This window comes from Microtus oregoni, unplaced genomic scaffold (assembly GCF_018167655.1).
Source record: "Microtus oregoni isolate MIOR12 unplaced genomic scaffold, Mior012 000029F_ref0000214, whole genome shotgun sequence".
NCBI lineage: Eukaryota > Metazoa > Chordata > Mammalia > Rodentia > Cricetidae > Microtus > Microtus oregoni.
The window spans coordinates 15,830,889-15,848,709 of NW_024543088.1; the positions used below are offsets into that span (position 1 = coordinate 15,830,889).

A 17,821-nucleotide genomic window follows, 5' to 3' on the forward strand; every position below is an offset into this window, starting at 1 on the left:
CTTGGTTTTGTCCCTATGGTGAACCCAACCAAAACACTGCCCCTGCATCTCTTTTCCTCTTAATAAAAACCTCCTCATTTACCTCAGTTTCCCTAAGATTTTCTCTGTTTGGGAGACATGGTTTGGGTATGAAGTGTTCTACAAAGATTCTTTTTTTATTTTTTTTAATTTATTTATTTATTAAGGATTTCTGCCTCCTCCCCGCCACCTCCTCCCCGCCACCGCCTCACCTTTCCCTCCCCCTCCCCCGATCAAGTCCCCCTCCCTCATCAGCTCGAAGAGCAATCAGGGTTCCCTGACCTGTGGGAAGCCCAAGGACCGCCCACCTCTATCTAGGTCTAGTAAGGTGAGCATCCAAACTGCCTAGGCTCCCCCAAAGCCAGTATGTGCAGTAGGATCAAAAACCCACTGCCATTGTTCTTGAGTTCTCAGTAGTCCTCATTGTCTGCTTTGTTCAGCTAGTCCGGTTTTATCCCATGCTTTTTCAGACCCAGGCCAGCTGGCCTTGGTGAATTCCCAATAGGACATCCCCATTGTCTCCGTGTGTGGGTGCACCCCTCGCGGTCCTCTACAAAGATTCTTGTGCAGTGCTGGAGAAGTGGTTGACTCAGTGAAGTGTTTGCTGTGTAACACAAGCAGCTGAGTTCTGATCCCCATCACCTATGTGAGAAGCAGGATGCAGCAGCAGCTGTAATCACTGGGCCAGGGAAGGCCTGGCGCCTACTGGTCAGACAGCCCAGCAGGAACAGTGAACTCTGGGTTCATTCAGAAACCATGTCTCAAAAACTAAGATAGAAAAAAAAAGATAGACAGTGATATCAATCCCTGGCCTCCACATGCACGCATGCACACAGACACACACGCACACGATGTAAGCATAGATACATACATACACTTCACACACATAAAATCTCCAGGATCTCATGAGGGTGAAGGTACTAATGTCTACTTTAACACACAGCCTCTTGTCTCTCAAGCATTTCTTCCTAAAACAATGCAAAGTAGAAGGACAAAGCCCAGCAACATAACCACACCCTGAGCTTCAGTCAGAGACAATGCCATAAAAAGCGGGAGGAGTCTATCTGACGGTTCTGCCACAGGTTCCCACATGCTGAAGTTTATAGACATACACCTCCACTTGGCAAGAACGCCAGCCTTTAAATTGAGCCCTTATATTTTAAATGTGTACAGGCTGTAACTAGTGCTGCATAACCACGAGGACCAGGGTTCAAATCTCCAGCATCCACATAGCCTTTATGTATGCCTGTGAGCCCAGTGCTAGGAGAGGGGTGTGGAGACAAGAGGATCTCTGAGGGTGCTGGGTACCAACCTCACTCCAGTTTCAGTGAGATACCTTGCCTCAAAAGAATGGATGGAAAGTGATAAAGCTGAACATAGTGTCCTTCTTAGGCCTCTGTGCATGTGTAGGAGTGCACACACCTGTACATATATGGGATGCACACACTGTACATGTACTTACACACAAAGAAGTCTGGAATTTTTGTGGTGGATTTTGTTGTTTGGTTGGTTGGTTTGTTTTTTTTTTTGAGCCAGGGTCTCACTGTGTAACCCTGGAATTCCCTATGTAGATCAGGCTGGCCTCCAACCCACAGAGATACACCTGCCTCTGCCTCCTGAGTGCTAGGATTAAAGGCAAGAATTCTTAAATCATGAAGTTGGGAAACTGCATCCTGTATCTATTGTATGTTAGGTTTATTCTCCCTCAAACCCTCCCAACCCCTCTCTCTCCCCTCCCTTTAGAACCTACATAGTTTTTCATATACTCTTATTTTATATTTACATACATGATTTTATATCCCTTCGAAAAATTAGGAGTAGCACCTGAGAGAGAATACACTATTTGTCCTTCTTAACTGGCTCCCTGTGATGGGATGGTCTCTGGTCACATCCACGTTCCTGAAAGACACTTCACTCCTCCTTTATGGCTGCTAGGGCTCTGGCTCTCCTGCCATCTTCTTCTTGCTTGACTTCCCCCTCTCCACTCCCTCTCTGCCCTGAGATTTATATGATCCTGTGGAGCACCCCACATGAGGACCATTCTTCTCTGACTCAGGAGGAAAAAACCGGGAACAGGCTGGGAATATCCACACTTCAGAAAAGTGTGGGTAGAGAAGCATTGCCTGACACAGCTAGAAGAGAAGGTGCTAGGGTGGGGACTGGAACTGTGCTGTATACTTTAGTAGCAAGAGCACAGTATATGTGCAGAAGTAGAGTGCAATGAATGAATTATGCTATGGTCAGCTCACTTTCTCCTTTTCATACAGTCTGGGTGCCCTTGCCTAGGGCACACACAATGCTTTCCTAGGGGTGCCGCCCACAGTACTTTCCTAGGGGATGGTGCCACCCACAGTACTTTCCTAGGGGATGGTGCCACACACAGTGCTTTCCTAGAGGATGGTGCCACCCACAGTGCTTGCCTAGGGAATGGCGCCTCCCACAGTACTTTCCTAGGGGATGGTGCCACCCACAGTACTTTCCTAGGGGATGGTGCCACACACAGTGCTTTCCCAGAGGATGGTGCCACCCACAGTGCTTTTCTACCTCAATTAATCCAAATGATTCTCCCGAGAGTTGCCCAGAAGCCTATCCCTCAGATGACCCTCACTTCTGTCAAGATATACCTCTACAGTCCACACACAGCATAGGAACTTGCCTTATCACCACAGAGAAGTTCCTATTTCCTCCCCTGTGAAATGGAATGGTGATTGTCTTCCATCGTCAAGCCGAGGGTTCGTGGAATGCAGAGGAACATGTGCAAATGACATTTGCCTGTGATGGAGCCCCAGACATTGTGCTACAGGTCTTGTGGCACAGCTAACTCAGCTGAGAGCAGAGTGAGCCCTGGTGTCCAGTTGCTCATCGATAAATTTTATTTTGACAGTGTTGAAAAGAACATTCTGTCTTGGAGGGAAGCTTCTCATGACTTAGGGTACTCTTAAAAAGAAGTGAAACACTCCAGCCTTTTAAAACCCCAAAAATAAAGAACTCAAAAGTTTCAGAATCTTGAAAGCTTAGCAGACACACCAGGTCCCTCCCTGGCATGTTCCTAAACAGGAAGGACTGCTGAGAGACACCTTCAGAGCAGCTGAGCTTCCAGTGGCACAGACCAACTGAGCTGGCTACAAAAGGCACTCTCTGGCCAGGATTGTGCAGTGTGCTCCTGGCCTCCGGCTGTCCAGAGCTTTCCCCCAGGCTGGGGTGGGCTCACTATAAGGCAGCTGTCTGAGGCATTTACACTACTATGAGTAACCACAAACACACACTGTAAGCAACCACAAGAAACTGTTGGCTCTCCCAAGTAGACTTTGGTGGTATCTTTACTTCAGTCTCGTTAATTCCCTATCTCAGATGCATAGATGTTTGTTCTCCTCTCCCCAGGAACGGTGTCACATAACAATAGATGCCACTCTGGCCTTTCTAGATGACCTTTGACCTGTCATCCTCTCTATCCCTCCCAGGTGACAAATACTGCTGAAGCTCAGTGCTTCCAGTGAGGCTGTGTTCCTCGCCTGTCTTGAGGGAAGGATTTCACAGGATATCAGCCCCTACTGAGGCTCCTCGGTAAGGTGATGGAACGTGACAGAAGTCAAGCAGTCATACCACCTCGTAAACATGTGAGACCACAGGGTGCACTTAAAAACAACCAAACATCCCCATATCCCGAGCTAGAACTGTAGCTGGCATCTGGTAGTGTTGTTTCCTGGTACTCCGATTATTTTTTGTTACCATGTCTTCAATGGCTGGAAGGGGTCATGGAGTTCTCTTTTTAAAAGACCCAAAAACAAAATAGAAGACCCAAACATGACTGTTGTGGAATAATCTTTTTGCACACTGTGAAGATTTGTCACTCAGATTGGTTTAATAAAAAGCTAACCAGTCAATAGCTAGGCAGGAATTGGGGTGCGGAGAGGATGGTGGGAAGAAGAAAGATGGAGTTGTGGAGACACTATGAGATGCAGAGCAAACAGGATGGACAGTACAAAGATGAGGTAAACAAGCCTCAGGGCAGCTCATAAATTAATAAAAATGAGTTATTTTAAGTTGTAAGAACTAGTTAAAAATAAGCCTAAGCTATCAGCTGAGCTTTCATAATTAATAAGTCTCAGTGGTGTTTATTTGGGAGTTGGCTGGCGGGATAGAAAAAGACTAGCTACATATGACCACTTATAACGGGACTCATCTGATAGTTGACAAAGAAGCCAATAACACACAGTGGAGCAAAGTCAGCATCTTCAACAAATGGTGCTGGGAATGCAGAAGATGGAATTAGACCTGTATCTATAAGCGCACACAAAAATTAGCTCCAAATGGATCAAAGACCTCAATTTGAAACTCGAAACTCTGAAACTGCTAGGAGGAAATGTAGGCAACTCTATCGGATACAGCTGTAGGAAAAGACTTGCCGAATGCAACTCCATTTGCCAAGCAATTAAGGTCAACAACTGACAACTGGGGCCTCGTAAAACTAAAAATCTTCTGCACAGCTGAGGGAAAAAAAAATCAATGAAGAGATAAGGAAGCCCACAGAATGAGAGGGAATCTTTGCCAGCCGACAGATGATTAACATCCTGAGTGTATAAAGAACTAACAAAAAGAGTCAAGAAGACAAATGACCCAATTAAAAAATGGACCAGGGATCTAAACAGAGAGTTCTCAGTAGAAGAAATAAAAATGGCTGGGAAATAACGCAAAAAGTGCTTATCAGTCTTAGAAATGGGGGAAATGCAAGTGAAAACAGTTGGAGATTTTTATCTCGCCCCAGGTGAGCAAGATCAGCAAAGGGCTGACATTGCTGCTGCTGCGGCCAGGAAAGGGGACCCCCCCCCGCCAATGTCAGCGGACATACAAACTGGCACAGCCGCTGTGGAAATTAGTTTGCAGAACCCTTAAAAGGCTAAAATAATAAATCTACCATGTGACCCAGCTGTACCACTCCTGGGCATATGCCCAAAGGACTTGACATCCTACTGCACAGGTACTTGCTCAGCCAGGTTCACAATAACTAGGAAATAGCAACAACCTAAATGTTCTTCAGCAGATGAATAAATAATGAAAATGTGATACATACGTACAATGGAATATTATTCAACTATATTATATCTAATATATACAGATTATTCAAGTAAAAAGATAAATCATAAAATTCACAGGCAAATTAATTGAATTAGAAAAAGTACATTGAGTGAGGTAACCCAGGCACAAAAGACAAAAATCACATGGTCTCTTTCATCTGTGTTTCCCGGGTCCAATCCTCAGATATGAGTATAGCTACCACCCCTCATCAAAAAAAATGAACTTAGCAGGTTGCATTTATATTTATATGTACACACACATATATGTGTATATATACATATAATATAATAATAATTTAAAAGCTATCAATTTAAGGGGAACATGGGAAAGACTAGATGGAGGAAGAGGAGGGGAAATTTTTAATGTCATTATGTCACCTATCACTTTATATAAATATGCACTACTATTTTAAAAGCAATGTTAATTTTCGATTGAATGTCTATACTGTTTTTTTAAAAAAGAAGATCATTTTTAGCCATGTACATATGTTTGTGGGTTTGTGTGTGAGAGTGAAGTGCCTGGAGATGCCAGAAGAGGGAGTTGGATTCCCTGGATCTGGGGTTACAGGCAGTTGTGAGCTGTTGTAATAAGAGAGGCAGGGCTGCATCCCCAGTACCCCGGCCGCCTGGCTAGCTCATGCCCCGAAATAACAACACACAAATTGTATTCATTTAAACACTGCTTGGCCCTTTAGCTCTAGCCCTTACTGGCTAATTCTGATATTCCCGATCAACCCATCTCTAATAATCTGTGAGCACCAGTCTTACCGGGAAGAGCAGAAGGCACAAGGTTCCTATTCTCACAGATAAATACTTGGGAGTGTTTAACATTCTTGGTTTCCCTAGTATTTATCTGTGAGAATAGGAACCTTGTGCCTTCTGCTCTTTTAGATGCTGGATCATCTTCTCAATCCCTGGAGTCTCTTCTTAAATTTTTTCATTTGGTTTTTCTGAGACAGGGTTTCATTATGCCCAGGCTGGCCTTGAACTCATTACATAGCCAAGGATGACCTTGAACTGATTCTCCTGCTTTCATCTCATAAGTTCTAGGAAGACAAGTGTCACTGTGACCAGCTCAGGTGTCTCTTTTATTATTGGCCATACATGTGCCATCAGCATTCAGGCACATTGCCTAGTCACCCTAGAGCTTTACACTCTACGTAATCTATGTGCATGCACAGCGTGGTCATATAATCTATACGTAAGCGTGGTGTGACTTTGTTAGCCCCTATATGCATGCGCTGAACTACCTTTAAAAATTGACTTGCCCACCCCACGTTCTCTTTTGCCACATTTCTTTCAGACAGGCCTGTGCACCCCCCCCCTCTTTCCTTTCCCTTTATTAATAAAAACCCTTAAAGTGGGTTTTGATGTATATCTTGTGGTCCATTCTCATGCATAGATGAACTTTGCAAACATGAAGCTCAATGATTTATACACATGAGGTTCAATGAAAGAAGCCACACACAAAATATAACATTCTGAAGAGAAAAAAAAAACCCTAGGCAAGCTAGAAGGGCACACTTTATTTTTCTGCTGCCTCCAGTAGGAAGGCAGGCACCCGGAATCTGCTCTAGCGGGCTGCTTCAACAGAGATCGAACCCACAGCTCTCCCTGAACAACTTCACAGACTCCAGAGAGCCCACTGAATCTTCAAGGGGATCCTCCTTAATTGCCTTTCCCAGGGTGGGGGATAAAACACCCTGTCAAAGGCAAGGCAAGAGAAATGGGGCAGGCAGAGGAGGCGTGGCAGCCGGGCTCACCTTGCACCCACAGACAGGAAGCTGCGAGAACAATGGTGGCTCTCAGTTTGCTTTCTCCTTTAAGTTTGGGACCTCTGCTGCCCAGTTAACATAGGTCTTCTCTCCCGCGTTAAGCTAATCTAGTTCATCCTTCACAGGTGTGCCCAGGGCAGTCTCGTAGGTGATTCTACATCCCGTCAAGACGACAACTATCACACACACTCCCCGACCCAGGGACACTACACATGTCAGTTCACCCTTCTGTGCTATTTGAGAGCAGGGCCCCCATTCTTCCGGGATGCGCTGCATCCCCTTCTGCTGCTCTGTAAGCACAAACAGAGCCTCTCTCATATAGTCAGAGCTTTCTGCGTATTTGTGATTCCTATCTGTGGGAGAGCAGATGGAGCTGCTGGCAACAGCACATCCTGCTGGCCCCAGCTCCTGACTCTGAGCGCCTCCCACATTCGAAGCTCAGAGCTGTGAACACAAAGGCAGCTATGGTTTACCTTCTCGTAAATTTTTAAATGACGTTTATTGATTTACTCTGCACATGTGCCACAGCAAGCACATGGGGGTCAGAAGATAACCCAGGCGAGTCCGTTTTCCTTACACCTGACCCAGAAATCCTCAGGTCGTTGGGTCCGGCAGCAAGCACGTTTACCCACAGACACATCTCACAGACCCATTGGCACTTTTTATCTGAACTGAATAAAACAAACTTCAGTACATAATCCCCTTTGGTGTGAATTGTCCAGAAGAGGGAAATAAAGAGAGAGAGAAAATAGGTTCCATTTTCTGGGCCCTGGGAGGAGGCAGTAATAAAGTGTGAGAGCTAAGCGGATCTGAATTTTTCTTTGGGAGAGATGACAAATATTCTGCAAATAGATAGTTGCTATTTGTGTGACAGCAGGAATATTCCAGTATCACTGGATTTTATACTATCAGTGATTAAAATACCGAATGTCAGGATGCCAGCAAGATGGTTCAGTAGGAAAAGGTGCTTGCCACCAAGCATGACAGTCTGGGTCTGTTCTCCAGCCCCACACCACGAAAGGAGAGAACGGCCTCCCACAAGTTGTCCTCTGACCTCCACATGCTTACAGTGCGAGCATGCACACGTGTGTGTGCATGCACACATGCACGTGTGAGCACACATACACACACACAATTAATCTGCAAATGTAGCAAAAAAATAACCAGATGGGGACTACAGAGATGACTCGTTATAGCAATTGCTATTGCTCCAAAGGAAAGAAGTTTGGGTCCCTATACCCACTTTGGGTGACTCACAATCACATGTAACCCGAGCTCCAAGGAATCTGATTCCCTCTTCTGGCCCTACAGGTATGTACACACACACACACACACACACACACACACACACACAAGTAAATAAATAAATAAATATTTTTTAGCTAAGAGGAGCTCACTTGTGGTGGAAAAAAAATCTCAGTTTCTGGCCCATTTCCAGGAGCACATATACATGGCACTGGTGACCAGGGGCATCTTAGTAGAAACACGTGAGGAAGGACTTTGGATAGTACTTGAGATTGCATTTGGTACTTTGGGAAGGGTTCTAGATGCCATTTGAAAGAGAAGTAATGTGTGCTTAGTACCTTAATAAATTATCTAGCTTGTCTTAGGGTTCAGTTGCTGTGATAAAACACCATGACCAAAAGCAACTTGGGGAGGAAAAGGTTTATTTCAGTGTATAGCTTGTGTTATCCAGGGAAGTCAGGGCAGGAACTAACAGAAAACTGAAGCAGAAACTAGGAAGAAACACCGCTTACCAGCTTACTCCCCAGGGCTTGTTTAGACTACTTTCTTTTACACCATCCCAGGGGTGGCACTGCCCACAACAGGCTGAGCCCTCCCACATCAATCATCAATCAAGAAAATGCCCTATCAAGGCATTTTCTCAATAAAATTCCTTCTTCCCAGGTGAACCTAGCTTGTATCAAGTTGACATAAAAACTAACCAGTGCGTAGCTGGAGGAAAGACTAGGCTGGGGCTAAGGCTGCTACTGGGATGTCATTCTGGCCTCTACTCTGCTCTGTGGTCCACAAGATCTCTGTCAAATGAATTCACAGAGCATGGTTCAAACACGGGATGTGTTCTAGTTTGTTTTCTGTGGAAATCTTAAAACACTGTGACCAAAAGCAACTAGGAGAGGGAGGCGTTTATTTGGCCTACACTGCCAGGTCACAGTCTATCCATCATTGAGGGAAGTTAGGGCAGAACTCAAGCAGACACTTGAAGCAGAAACCATGGAGGAAAGCTGCTTATGTGCTCACTAACTCACATTCAGCTGACTTCCTTACATAGCCCAAACTCACCTTCCCAGTTATGGTGTTGCCCATGGTGGGGATGGGCCTTCCCACAACACTCATGAAACAAGACCATCTCCCACAGGCCAGTCTGAGAGAGGAGGTTCTCTAATTGAGGTCCCCACTTTCCAGGTGACTCTAGGTTGTGTCAAGTTGACAATAAAAAACTAACCAGGACAGAGTATTAGATGGGAGACCAAGGGATGACTGGGCCCTACCCACCTTTCCCACAACTGCTACAGAAGAAGTGGTAAGTTTATTACCAAGAGCCTGTCAGTGAATCTGTAACCCCATCACAGACTCCCCAGGTGGCAGAGTTCCAAGAGAATTCCAGAAGCTATTTTCATTTCCCCAAGGGAATTTACAGGCTTGGGTTGCCATACTCCCATGACATCAAGACACTATATCCCTCAGCTGTATTCTGAGTACATCCTAGCTAAATGTGGCCTTCTGTAGCACGACTAATAAAAACCCAGAGACAGATATGGGGGGTTCAACCTGAAGGTCAGAAAAACAAAACAGCCAGACTGAGGTAAAGGTAAGAGCCAGTGACTGGCTGTTTTGCTTTTCTGACCTTCAGATTGAACCCCCCTATCTGTCTCTGGTCTTTTATTAGTCATGCTACCCCTGTCCCCCCACATCCTCAGAATAGCACATTTCTTCCCTAGAATCCCCTCGTTTTCCCTTGCCACCCAGGAAAAAGAGACAGCTTGACTATCCAAAACCTCGTTCTTCCTCTGAGACCTAGAAGAAGAGGTTCCCCACTCTGCCTCATGGTCTGAACTTCATCACAGCCCTCACCGTGCTGTCTCTCCATGGTGATGGAACCTGTGCCCTCCGGAGCCCCTATGGTTCTACTCTTTGTCGTGGCATTAATAACACTTCTAATATATCGGTTACCTAAAAATAAATGTACCTCAAGTGTTCTCCTTGAACCCCAGACCCAAGACCTTTTAATAAGAAAGAGCAATGTCAAAGGGACCACCCTGCTGAGCTACATCTTTGGATATACCTCATAAAATTTCTTTGGGGCATTTTGTTTGTTTGTCTGTTTAGTTGATTAGTTGGTTTGGTTCACAGTGGTGCTAGGAACTGGAACAGAAGGCAGGGCCTTGCTCACACTAGGCAAGCACTCTTCTGCTCTGCTACCCCCCAGCTCAGTAACTGCTAGCCTTTAAGGGTGATCTAACACACCTTGGCATGGTTAGCACCATGTTCTAACAAGCTGAGCTAACTGGCAGGATCATACTGCTTCAAAAGTCTCCGAAACAATTTCCCGCAAGTTGTTTTTCCTGTCAAGGTGATTGACAGGCCAGGTGGAGGCAATAGTATATGTAGCAGTTAGTGTTGGTCGTTAACCTAATAAAATCTAGAATTGCCGAGGAAACAGACCTGCCTGTGGGAGAGTATCTTGATTGTGTTCACCGATGTGAAAGACCCATCCTCACTGTGGGCGGCACCATCGCCTCAGCAGAGAATTCTGTACTGCGCAGAAAAAGAGAGCTGAGCGCCAGCACACTTGCTTTCGTACCTCTCCACATCCACACCGCTGTAATGTGGCTTCCCCCGCCATGATAGACTGAGCCTCAGATTCAGAGCCAGAATAAACCCTTCACCCCTTACATTGCCTTTGTCACAGTGACAGGGAAAGAAACTGGGATAATATGTCTTTGTTCTTTACCAAGAAGCCTCCTGCTACATAGTTATTTCATCATATTTCTGGATGTTCAAAGAGTCATTTCTTCACCCCGGGCCAAAGGTGAAATTCAGACCCCAGTTCTTGACCAGCCCATAGTTTCACTTCCTTGATTTTCAAGCTGTGGGTTAAGGGAGAGGTCCATCTTCAATAGCCATCAAGGCTTTCCTTCCTTCCTTTCTTCCTTCCTCCATCCCTCCCTCTCCCCCCTCCTCTCTCTCTCTCTCTCTCTCTCTCTCTCTCTCTCTCTCTCTCTCTCTTCTGATACAAAGTCTCGTGTATCCCAGGTTGGTTTCTTACACTCTGTGTAGCAGAGAATGACCTTGAACTTCTCATCCTCCTGCCTCTGCAGTCTTGAGTACTGGATTGACCGGTGGATGCCACCACCGTGTCTTGGCTTATTCAGTGCTGGGAACAAGTGCTGGACCAACTGAGTCTTATCCCCAGCCCTCCTCTGACACTTCTAATATGAGTATGCTAGCATTCTTGGTGGGATATCCCCAGTCTGTGAAGCTCTGTTACTTTTTTTCATTGTTTCTTCTTTTTGTTTCTCAGACTGAATCTCCTAGATTATCAAGTATTCATCACAATGAAGTGTAACAAAACCTCTGAAACTGTAAACCAACCCCAATTAAATGTTTTCATTTTTAAGAGTTATCATGGTCATGGTGTCTCTTCACAGCCATAGAAACCCTAACTAAGATACAATCCCAGCTGTCTACCCACACACATTTGTGCCCCCCCCCCCAAAAAAAATTTTAAAAGTTCAATTTGTGTTGTTCTTATAGTACTGGAGCATGGTCAGACTCCCAATGGCCAGCCTTTTGAAGAAAAGTAACTCCTTCTCCAGCCCCACCCCCACCCACCCTCTACTGTGGAGAGCTACACTTCAGCTTTTCCTTACTACAACTTTAAGAGTTCTCTTTGATGGCTTCCTGTCTAGCTTGCTACCTTTATGGAGGAGGAGAGGTTGTCACAGAAGCCTTCTATGTCTCTCTTTCTCAACTATGAGTCTATGGTCATTGATATCACTGAAGAAGCTTCCTTGATGTTTACAGTCAGCAGGAGCATGGATCATGAACTTCCACAGGATACCCGGGGACAGCATGGACTATGAACATCCACCTGGTCTCTGGCGTCAGCACATACCAGGGACCTCTGCATGGTCTCTGGTGGTAGTACAAACCATGGATACCCAATAGTCCCTAGCAGCAGCCCAGCCAGCCCATAGACATGAACATGGATTCAGGCAGCAGCCCAGACTACAGATATCTGCATGACTTTCAGCGGTAACCTGGGCCACAGACATCAACTTTGCCCCCTGACTGATGCAGGACCATGGACCCCAATGTGACACTTGGTGGCAGCACAGACCATGGGCATCCGCATGGCCCCCGGTGGCAGTATGGCACATGGTCATCAGCAAGGCTTCAGGTGGCAGTACAGACCATGAATATCCATATGGCCTTTAATGGTAACATGGTCTGGGCACATTTTGATGTCTCTATCAGGGACTCATATCTCTAGCTGTATCTTCTGAATAAAACTTTAAAATAAAAAAGAATAGTAGAGGTTTGATGGCATGAGATAAGAGCTGACGAGAGTTTTGGATAGACTAAGATAGGCAGAGATCTGTATTAGTCTAGATCAATGATTCTCAACTTATGGGTCACAGTCCCCACAGGGGTCATGTATCAGATGTCCTGCATATCAGATATTTACATTATGATTCGTAACAGTAACAAAATTAGTTATGAAGCAGCAACAAAAATAATTTTATGGGCTCACCATCACATGAGGAGCTCTATTAAAGAGCTGAAGCATTAGAAAGGCTGAGAACCACTGTTATAGATAAGGCGAGACATGGGGAATAGCTTTATTTAACCTTCTGTATGTGTCTTCAAGGTTTATCCTAAAACTAGTAACTAAAAACAAGTAAAGCTTATTTAAAATCAAATATACATAATAGATAGCTTTCAAAACCTCTTCAAAGATCTGTTGGCTATGACATTTAAAGTGTTTAGTGAAAAAAGGCTTCCTGTGTTAATGCAGAATTTTCCTCTATACTGTGTGAATATATGTTGCTGTGATTGGGTTAATAAAAATGCTGGCTGCCCAATAGCTAGCTGGACAACATAAGGTTAGGTGGGAATACCAGACAAAGAACACTGAAAATGAGAAAGGCGGAGTTGGAGGAATCTCCATTGAGACACAGAGAGGAAACAGGAGGTGCAAGATGAAAGAGAGGTAATTCCACATGGCAGAATGTAGGTATATAGAAATGGGTTGCTGGGTAGTGGTGGTGCATGCCTTTTATCCCAGCACTCAAGAAGCAGAGGCAGACAGATCCCCATGAGTTCGAAGCCAGCCTGGTCTACAAGAGCTAGTTCCAGGACAGGCTCCAAACGTACAGAGAAACCCTGTCTTGAAAAACCAAAAAAGAAAGAAAGAAAGAAAGAAAGAGTTAAGTTCTAAAAGTTAGTTAGTAACAAGCCTGAGCTACTGACCAAGCATTTATAATATAATTAATACCAAGTCTCTGTGTTGGCTTTTGGGAACTATTGGGCAGGAAAGAAAAATCCGCCTACATGTTAGATTTTTAAAAAAAAAAAAAATGAAGCTTCTAGTGGCATCCCTAAGGTCTCCTCCAAAGATAACTCCACCTGGATTGTGATAACACTAAGCATTTGGAGAAACTGCCCCATTTCACCCACCTCCAGGACCCAACCCAGACTGCAGACAATCAGAATACTAGAGAATGGACCGTCCCTCTCTTTGCCTCACCAAGGCAATACGGCACTCCTAGATCAGGCTCATCACAAGGGATAATGGCCAGTCCACAGAAAATGAACCATCACTAAAGCCAGAAAAGGAACACTGAAGATAAGGGTGACATGGGTTGTAGACTAATAATGTTCTGTGTGTGTTCCTCCTGCTCTTTCGTGGGATATATGTCTAGATCGCCCTTTAGAACAAATGCAGACTTGACATAAATGTCTCACAGCTCCTGGCTGTGACTCCATCAGGTAGACATTCCTTCCTTCATCTCTTGGCTGAAACGGTTTTGTTTGCATGTGATAACAATTACATTCCTGCTTGGCTGTTTGGCATATGCATCAAACCCCAAAATTTTGTATCTTACTATTCCTGTTTCCCTTTTTGTATGCAATAGCCCAGCATAGCTAGTGTACTTGTATTCACAGATCTTTCCAGTCCCCGGGAGCAGAGAGAAATGTGCAGTTCCTCTTCTCACATCCTTAGGATGGGAACTGCTGGAGCTGCTCTTCTAGCAACAGGCACAGCAATGGCAGACGTCGACTACAAAAATTTAGTTTGTCTAACCTAGGCAGCAGTGGACCACACCTTTAATCCCAGCACTCTGGAAGCCAAGGCTTGGTGACCTATGAGAGTTCAAGGCCAGCCTGGTCTACAGAGCGAGTTCCAGGACGTAGGCTCCAAAGCTACACGAAGAAACTCTGTCTCAAAAAGCAAAAAAAAAAAAAAAAAAAAAAAAAAAAAAAAAAAAAAAGGAGAGGGAGGGAGGAAGGGAGGGGAGGAAGGGAGGAAGGGAGGGAGGGAGAAAGGAATTTTAAAATTTAAATTTAAATTAAAATCCCTGCTTAAGAGAACTATAGCCAGGCAGTGGTACATGCCTTTAATCCCAGCACTCAGAAGGCAGAGTTAGGCGGATCTCTATGGTCTACAAGAGCTAGTTCCAGGACAGGCATCAAAGCTACATAAAGAAACCCTTTCTCAAAAAACCAAAGAAAGAACAGGAGAGAGAGCGCGAGAGAGCGAGAGAGCGAGAGAGAGAGAGAGAGCGAGAGAGAGAGAGAGAGAGAGAGAGAGAGAGAGAGAGAGAACTAAAATCAACATTAGACTTACAAACGTTAAGGGCTGTTAGGGATTAATTTATTTTGCTGCTGTTTCTGCTTCTGTAAACAAGCTTGATTTACACAAAGCACCTTCTGCTTGCATAAGAACAAATTGTAACTTTGTATTCTTTGCCTTTATAAACCTGTGACAGAGTCCAGCACTGCATTGAGGAATTCTTAGTCCTGCATTTAGACCCTGTCACTAGTATCTGAATTTAAAAGAGACTTTTAAGCCTCTTCTTTGTTAAAATTTATTAATGGTCAGACTAGTGAATATCTGAATGACACCAGGCCCATAACACTGGTATTCCTAATCAAGGGTATTCTGGACAGAGCAGTATCCCCTTGGGTGTGGTTTCTAAGTAAAAGAACAAATACCAAAAGATACAAATTATTCTTGGTGGAAGCTGCTTGTTCTTCCCTGTGGTCCCACTAGCTTAGACCTGAAATAATCACACAGAAACTGTATTAATTAAAACACTGCTTGGCCCATTAGCTCTAGTTACTTATTGACTAACTCTTACATATTAATTTAACCCATTTCTATTAATCTGTGTATCATCGCATGGCTGTGGCTTACAGGTTAAAGTTCCCAGCATTTATCTCTGGTGACTCTATGGCTTCTCTCTGACTCCACCCTCTTTCTCCCAGCATACAGCCTAGCTTTTCCTGCCTAGTTCTGTTCTGCCCTTGCCATAGGCTCAAAGCAGTTCTTTATTCATTAACCAATAAAAGCAACACATAGACAGAAGGTCCTCCCACACAAAATTGTGTCATCAAAGTGGGACCTTACAAACAGAAACCAGGCCCCCAGACTGGGGAAGCTGAGGCAGGCAACTGGAGTTCACAACTGAGTTTTATCTCCATGGCTGAACTTCTGGCTTCTCTCTCCAACTGCAGGGACTTTAATACCAAAGGAATAAACAGTAGTGACCTCTTCTGAAATGGGTCACCTTCCAGCTGTTCCCAAGAACATTTTTACTCAAGCTGTTATGCTGTTCTTTCCCTCTTTGACAAAGGGTTAGGGAGTATGCTGGTTTGAATAGGTATGGCCCCCATAGACTTGTGTTTGAATGCTTGACCCATAGGGAGTGGCACTATTAGGAGGTGTGGCCTTGTTGGAGTAGGTGTGGCCGTACTGGAGGAAGTATGTCACTGTGAAGGTGGACTTTGATGTCTCATATATGCTCAAGATACTACCCCGTGTCTCAGACCACTTCCTGTTGCCCATGAGTTAATATGTAAGGCTTCTCAGCTCCTGCTCTAGCACCATGTCTGCCTGAAGGATGCCTTTCTTCCCACCGTGATAATGGACTAAACTTCAGAACTATAAGTGAGCCACCACAAACAAGTAAACGTTTTGTTTTTAAGAATTGCCATGGCCTCTGCTCCTCCCTGTTCTAGAGACAGCCGCTTCTTTTCGTGCAGTGCCAGCCTTGTTCCAGAGACACCATGGTGAAGATTGGAGTGAACGGATTTGGCCATATTGGACGCCTGGTTACCAGGGCTGCCTTCACTTCTGGCAAAGTGGACGTTGTTGCCATCAATGACCCTTTCATTGACCTCAACTACATGGTCTACATGTTCCAGTATGACTCCACCCATGGCAAGTTCAAAGGCACAGTTAAGGCTGAGAATGGGAAGCTTGTCATCAACGGGAAGGCCATCACCATCTTCCAGGAGCGAGATCCCACCAACATCAAATGGGGGGATGCCGGCGCCGAGTATGTTGTGGTGTCTACCAGTGTCTTCACCACCATGGAGAAGGCTGGGGCCCACTTGAAGGGTGGGGCCAAGAGGGTCATCATCTCTGCCCCTTCTGCCGATGCCCCCATGTTTGTGATGGGTGTGAACCATAACAAGTATGACAATTCCCTCAAGATTGTCAGCAACGCTTCCTGCACCACCAACTGCTTAGCCCCCTTGGCCAAGGTCATCCATGACAACTTTGGCATCGTGGAAGGACTCATGACAACAGTCCATGCCATCACGGCCACCCAGAAGACAGTGGATGGCCCCTCTGGGAAGCTGTGGCGAGATGGCTGTGGTGCTGCCCAGAACATCATCCCTGCGTCCACTGGTGCTGCCAAGACTGTGGGCAAAGTCATCCCAGAGCTGAACGGGAAGCTCACGGGCATGGCCTTCCGCGTTCCTACCCCCAATGTATCTGTCGTGGATCTGACATGCCGCCTGGAGAAAGCTGCCAAGTATGATGACATCAAGAAGGTGGTGAAGCAGGCATCTGAGGGCCCACTAAAGGACATCCTGGGCTACACTGAGGACCAGGTTGTCTCCTGTGACTTTAACAGTGACTCCCACTCTTCCACCTTTGATGCTGGGGCTGGCATTGCTCTCAATGACAACTTTGTAAAGTTCATTTCCTGGTACGACAATGAATTCGGCTACAGCAACAGAGTGGTGGACCTCATGGCCTACATGGCCTCCAAGGAGTAAGAAGCCCGCCCTGGACCACCCATCCCAGCAAGGACACAGCAAGAGAGAGGTCCTCAGCTGCTGAGCAGTCCCTGTCCTAACTAACCCTTGACACTGAGCATCTCCCTCACAGTTTCCATCCCAGACCCCCAGAATAGCAGGAGGGGGCTTAGGGAGCCCTACTCTCTTGAACACCATCAATAAAGTTCATTGCACCCCTAAAAAAAATTGTCATGGTCATGGTGTCTCTTCACAGCAATAAAACCCTAACTGAGTGAGCTCATCCCCAGGCAAAGGGCCTTGAAGGACACTTGGCAAAAACTCACTTGAGTCTCAACTGGGCCTCAACCCCACTTGCAGAGCCAGCTTCTCAGTGAGCTCAAACAGAACATAAGCAATTTAAGGGCTGAATGTAATATGGATTGCGCAAACCAAGAAGAGACGAATGCAGAAGCTCCAACAGCTGGCTCCTGCCCACACTGTTTCATTCACGCCATACGATGGTGAAAAGCTTAAATCTCCTGGTAGTAACACCACTGCCTATGTAATCAGTCAGATCAGGCCAAATTAGTAAATCCAGGTTTAATATGAGCAGATCAAAGCAGCTCCTGGGTGACCCTTGGGAAGGCAGGGGAAGAATCACATGGCAAACAT

At 45.4% G+C, this 17,821-nt stretch overlaps 1 protein-coding gene across 1 annotated transcript; it reads left to right on the forward strand.

Moving 5' to 3' along the window:
- Positions 1–16,186: 16,186 nt before the first annotated feature.
- On the forward strand, positions 16,187–17,188 carry LOC121464887 (glyceraldehyde-3-phosphate dehydrogenase-like). The gene has a single exon (XM_041677984.1). The coding sequence runs from the start codon at positions 16,187–16,189 to the stop codon at positions 17,186–17,188; it is 1,002 nt and encodes a 333-aa protein (XP_041533918.1).
- The last annotated feature ends 633 nt before the right edge of the window (positions 17,189–17,821 follow it).